The 4,855-nt window shown below is 62.5% G+C and overlaps 1 protein-coding gene across 1 annotated transcript; it reads left to right on the top strand.

Annotated features, from left to right (window-relative positions):
- Positions 1-277: 277 nt before the first annotated feature.
- On the top strand, positions 278-4,078 carry LOC114011447 (methyl-CpG-binding domain protein 1-like; the record flags this gene model as incomplete). Its single annotated transcript, XM_055790075.1, is given in 11 exon segments — positions 278-435; positions 1,005-1,120; positions 1,587-1,713; positions 1,753-1,848; positions 2,101-2,186; positions 2,935-2,975; positions 3,116-3,253; positions 3,487-3,621; positions 3,714-3,764; positions 3,856-3,910; positions 4,000-4,078. Coding segments are annotated over 11 exon segments (1,034 nt in total), but the record flags the coding sequence as incomplete, so codon positions are not given.
- Between the last annotated feature and the right edge of the window lie 777 nt (positions 4,079-4,855).

The raw sequence follows: 4,855 nt of genomic DNA, 5'->3' as shown, positions 1-4,855 counted from the left end.
CAGTTAGCGAAGGGGAGGGGCGGCCTGCAGGGTGCCGGGGAGGGGGGGGATTAACGACAGGGCTGTGTTTGGGGGGTCACGGGGCGGGGGGAGGAGCCGCGAGGGGGAAGGGGCGTGCCGTGGCCGTGTTTGGGGGGTGGGGCTTGAGGGAGGGGCCTCAGCGCCACCTGCGGTGGGCGGGGCTAATACGAGGCAGTGCGGGGCCTCGGTGTTGCCTCCGTTCTCTGCATCGGCCGTTGGGGGATGTGCGGAGCTGGGGTGCTGACACCCCCCCCCCTTCCCCTTCCCCCCCGCTCCCGCAGTAGCCCCCCCTCCCCCCCCCACGATGACTGAGGACTGGGTGGAGTGCCCCGCCCTGGGGCCCGGCTGGAAGCGACGGGAAGCTTTCCGGAAATCTGGGGCCACCTGCGGCCGCACTGATACCTACTACCAGAGGTACCCCTCCCCCACCACTCCCAAGGGATGGGGGCATCCCCCTGGCCTGCCTTGGGGGGGGTGGGCTTTGCTCAACCCTCACCACCTCAGGTCCAGGCCCCATTTCCCACTTTTGGGGCTCCCTTTAGCTAAACAGTACCATCCCATCCCATCCCCCCCCCCTTCCTACGGTGGTTTCAGCCCCCCCTACAGCCTTTTCCTTCTCCCAGAAGCATTTTGGGGGTCCCCTGCATTTCTAATTCTTTGCCAAATCTCTGTTACTTATTTCAGCCCCCGCTTTACAGCCACCATCAATCTGAAGCTCCCCCTAATTCTTTCAAAACCCCCCAGGCCATTTTGGTGTCATAGGGAGCCACTATGGGGTCACCCGGGGTACATTGAGACCCAAAATACTACTGAACCCCCATTTGCGCCCCCCCCCCCCAGTTTTATCCCTTTCGTGGTTTCCATTCCCTTGTTGCATTGCTTCCCTTGCCTTTTTGGGGTCCTTTCCTGAGTCAGCTGGCAAACCCCCCCCCAACCTGCCGTGGTTTTGGGGACCCCCCACCGATTTTGGGCACCCCTCCCAGCCCCACAGGGGAGAAGTTTCGCAGCAAGATTGAGCTGAGCCGGTTCCTGGGTCCTAGCCGTGACCTTGGCAACTTCGACTTCAAGAATGGGCTGGAGCACTCGGGCCCCCCCCAAAGTATGGGGGCGTTCCTTAAATCCCTGGGAGCCCCCGAAAAATCAGGGGACCCCAAAAAAGGCTGGGAGAGGGGGAAAATGAATATTCTGGGAGGGGGGTGGCCTGAATTTAGGGGGCTCCCCAAAACTGAGATTGGGGATTGGGGATGGGGGGGGAATCCTCCAGGTTGTCGGAGGGGAGAAACCAGGGGGCTGAAAGTTGGGGGGGGGGGTCCCCCTAAAATGGAGGGATTTAATGGGGCATGGGGTGGACACACACAGTTGGGGTCCCTGCAACAGGGGAGGGCTGTAATATGGGGGTGCAGTCAGGGGGGGTCCCCAAAAGGGGGGGGAAGAGGGAGCCTCAGATTGGGGGGGTAGGGGATCCTAATCTAGGGAAAACATAAAGGGTACCCAGGTTGGGGGTCACGTGGGGTCCCCAAAATGTGTGTCCCCTTTCCCCTGACCCTCTGTTGTTCTCTCTCTAGACCAGGAAGGGCCCGAAATGGCGCCCACCTGCGGGGCACCCCCCGGAGCCCCCACCGGAGCTCCCCCCCGCCCGGAGGAGCAAGTGGAGGAGGCTGAGGCAGTGGAGGCCCTGCCCCCCCCCAGCTGAGGCCCCACCTTCCCCAGCGCCGAGCCCACCACCCCCAGCCGAGGCCCCAGCCCCGGCCCCCCCCACCCCTCCGCCTCTCACGACGCACCCGCAAGCGGCCACCCCCAGAGCCCCCCCAGGACCGGGGTGGTGGCGTGAGTGAGGGGGAGGGGATTTACCGGGGGGGTGGGGGACGACAACGGACGCCAGGGGAGGGGGCACCCAGATGCCTGGGACCCCCAGGGTGGGGAGAGTCTGCCCTTTGGTGGGGGGAGGTGGAACCTGGCTGGGGCGGGGGGGGGGGGGTTGTCCAGATGCCTGAGTCCCCGCTGGGGGGTGGGGAGAGGTGCACAGGCACCTTGTTCCCCACCCCCTCCCCCACCAAATGCCTGCTTCTCCTTCTCCAGGTGCTGCGCCAGCTGCCAGAGCATCTTCCCGGGGGTGACACTGCCCAGTCAGCGCCGCTGCCGCTGGCTCTGTCCTGAGTGTCGCGGTGAGCCTTCTTCCCGCTGCTCACCCTTCTCGTCATGCTCCCCTCACGACGTTCCCATCCCCCCAGCCTTCGTCCCGCAGCCTTCCTCCCGCCACTTGTCCTTCTCGTCACGCTCCCTTGCATCATTCCCATCCTCCGAGCCTTCCTGCTGCTGCTCACCCTCGCGTCGTTCCTACCCTCTGGCCTTCCGCCGCTCGCCCTCGTCGTGCTGCCTTGCGTTGTTGCCATCCCCCGAGTTTTTCTTGACGCATCATCGTCATCTTTTGAGCCTTCCTTTCTCCATCCTCACCAGTTTATTCGGAGCTTCGTTCCTATTATAACTTTCATTCTTCTGGTTTAAAGGTTTTTTATACTATTACCCCAATATTTCTCCGGGCGTTCCTCCTGCCATTGGCATCATGGCTCTTTTCTGAGGCTTCCTCTCCTTTCTCCTCATGCTCTAAGCCTTTCACCCCCGATTACCATCATTCTCTGAGCTTTTCTTTCTCTCCTTTTCCTCTTCAGGGTTCTCGGGGGGGTCAGGGGGTCCTAGGGGGTCAGGGTGCTCTGAGAAGAGGTGTCAAGGGGGGCTCAGGGTGCCCTGAGGGGGGGTGTCAAGGGGGGTTCTTGTATGAGGGGGATGTCGCTGTGTCCCAAATTGTGGTCAGGATGTGTGTAGGGTCCCCCAAGGGGGTTGTGGGGGGAGGTCCCGGTGGGGTCTGGGTGCTCTCTGACCCCTCTTCTCCACACCTTGTGCCCCCCCCCCCAGCCCAGAGACGTGACTTCAACCGGGAGCAGCGGTTCTTCAAGGTACCGCTGGGACGCGTGAGACCGCAGCCCCCCACCCTTTTTTTGTCTCGTCTTTTGGGGGAGGGGGAGGGCGTGTGTGTGCATGGGGAAGGGATGGTGCTCCCCTCCCCCCCCCTCAACACCGCTCCCCCCCTCCCCAGCGGGTGGGCTGCGGTGCCTGCCAGGCCTGTCGCATCCCGAGGACTGTGGCATCTGCAGCGCCTGCGCCCGCCCCACCCCACCCCCCGCCCGCCCCCCCAAGTGCCTCCTGCGCCGCTGCCCTCCGCATCGTCAAGAAGGTACCGGGTCCTCGCATGTCATCGTGTGTTGTCGTGTCCCCCCCACCTCATCCGCAGCCCCCCCATGCGTGTGGCGGCAGGGTGACGTGTGGTGCTGTGTCCTTGCCCCACTGTCATGCTTGTCACCCCTCCCCCATCCCTTGTCACCCTGTGCCCACACTCGTGGCTGCGTGCAGAGGCGTGTTGATGTATGTTGGTGTATGACACATGTTCCTACGTGTTCCCGCGCTTAGGGCCTAGGCTGCGGCTCCTGCTCGGGCTGCCTGGCCACAGAGGACTGCGGCACCTGCTGCATCTGCCTGCGCCGCCTCAAGCCCGGCCTCAAGCGCCAATGGCGCTGCCTGCGCCGCCGCTGCCTACGCCCCAAGGTGAAAGTGCCCCCCTGGAGGCACCCCCTTGTGCCACCCCTCCCCCTTGTGCCACCCCCTTCCCCCTTAACCCTCACCCCCTGTCCCTGCAGAGGTCAGGGGTCACCAAGAAGACGACTTACAGCCCCCGCAAGCTGACGGTGGTGAGTTGGGGTGCCTTGGGCGGGTGGGCAAGGCTTGGATCGCCCCTCCCTCACCCCCATATCCCCCTATTCCCCCCCCCCCCCTTTCCAGAAATGGAAGCCCCCTGTGGAGCGGGAACCAGCGCCACCCCAGCACCCGGCACAGGGTGAGTGTGATTCCCACCCCCCCCACCATCCCAGATGTCTGGGTCCCCCCTGCTGACCCCCCCTCCCCCAACTCCTACCGCCTTTGTAGAAGCAGCTGAACAAGGTCAAGGAGAAGAAGAAGCCAGGGAGACCCCCCAAGCACGCTGGAGCCCGCGGTGGGGGCGGGGGTGAGTGCCAGCCGACCCCCCTTTTCTGCAGGTGCAGCTATTAGGGGCTGGGGGGCCATAATGTGCCTAATAGCCGGGCCTGAGGCCATTGAGTAGTGAGTACTGTAATGCCTGTAGTAGTTGGGATAGGGGGGATAGTTGGGGTGGTGGAAGCGTAACGTTGCTAATGTCTGGTGGTAGTGTTGGGGTGTAAGTACCGTAAGAGCCCAATAGCTGCTCCAGAGAGGAACAGTAGGGTGCAGGTACCACAGCGATCCTAACAGCAGCTCCAGCAGCTAATGTTGGGGTGCAGGTACCGCAATAGTGGGATGCTGCTACTGTAACACCCATAATAACCGCTCCCAGGGCTAATGTGGGGATGCACGCATTGGAATCGTGGGGTGCACATACTGTAACACCCCTAATAGCCACTCCAGAGGGGCTACGGAGTGGTGGTGGTGCTGTAACGGCCCTCTAAGAGTTGCACCAGGCCCTGGTGGTGGGGTGTAATTCCTGCGGTAGCGTGGTGCTGGGACCGTAGTGTTCCTATAGGTGCACTGAGCCACAATATTGGGGTATGGGTACCGTGTTGCTCCTCATAGCCATTCAGAGCCTAATATTGGGGTGCGGGTAGCAGAACAGGGGGGGTTCAGGTACTGGAACGTTCCTAAAATGTGTTCCGGAACTTAATATTGGGGTTCAGGTTTCGAGATAATGGGGTGCAGGTACCATAACACCCCTAATAACTGTTCCAGGGCTTAATAGTGGGGTTCTGTTACCGAAGTAACGGGGTGCCGG

Source organism: Falco peregrinus, chromosome 18, assembly GCF_023634155.1.
Source record: "Falco peregrinus isolate bFalPer1 chromosome 18, bFalPer1.pri, whole genome shotgun sequence".
Classification (NCBI taxonomy): Eukaryota; Metazoa; Chordata; class Aves; order Falconiformes; family Falconidae; genus Falco; species Falco peregrinus.
The sequence above is the reverse complement of the archived record's forward strand: the minus strand, read 5'-3'. Positions and strand labels throughout refer to the sequence as shown.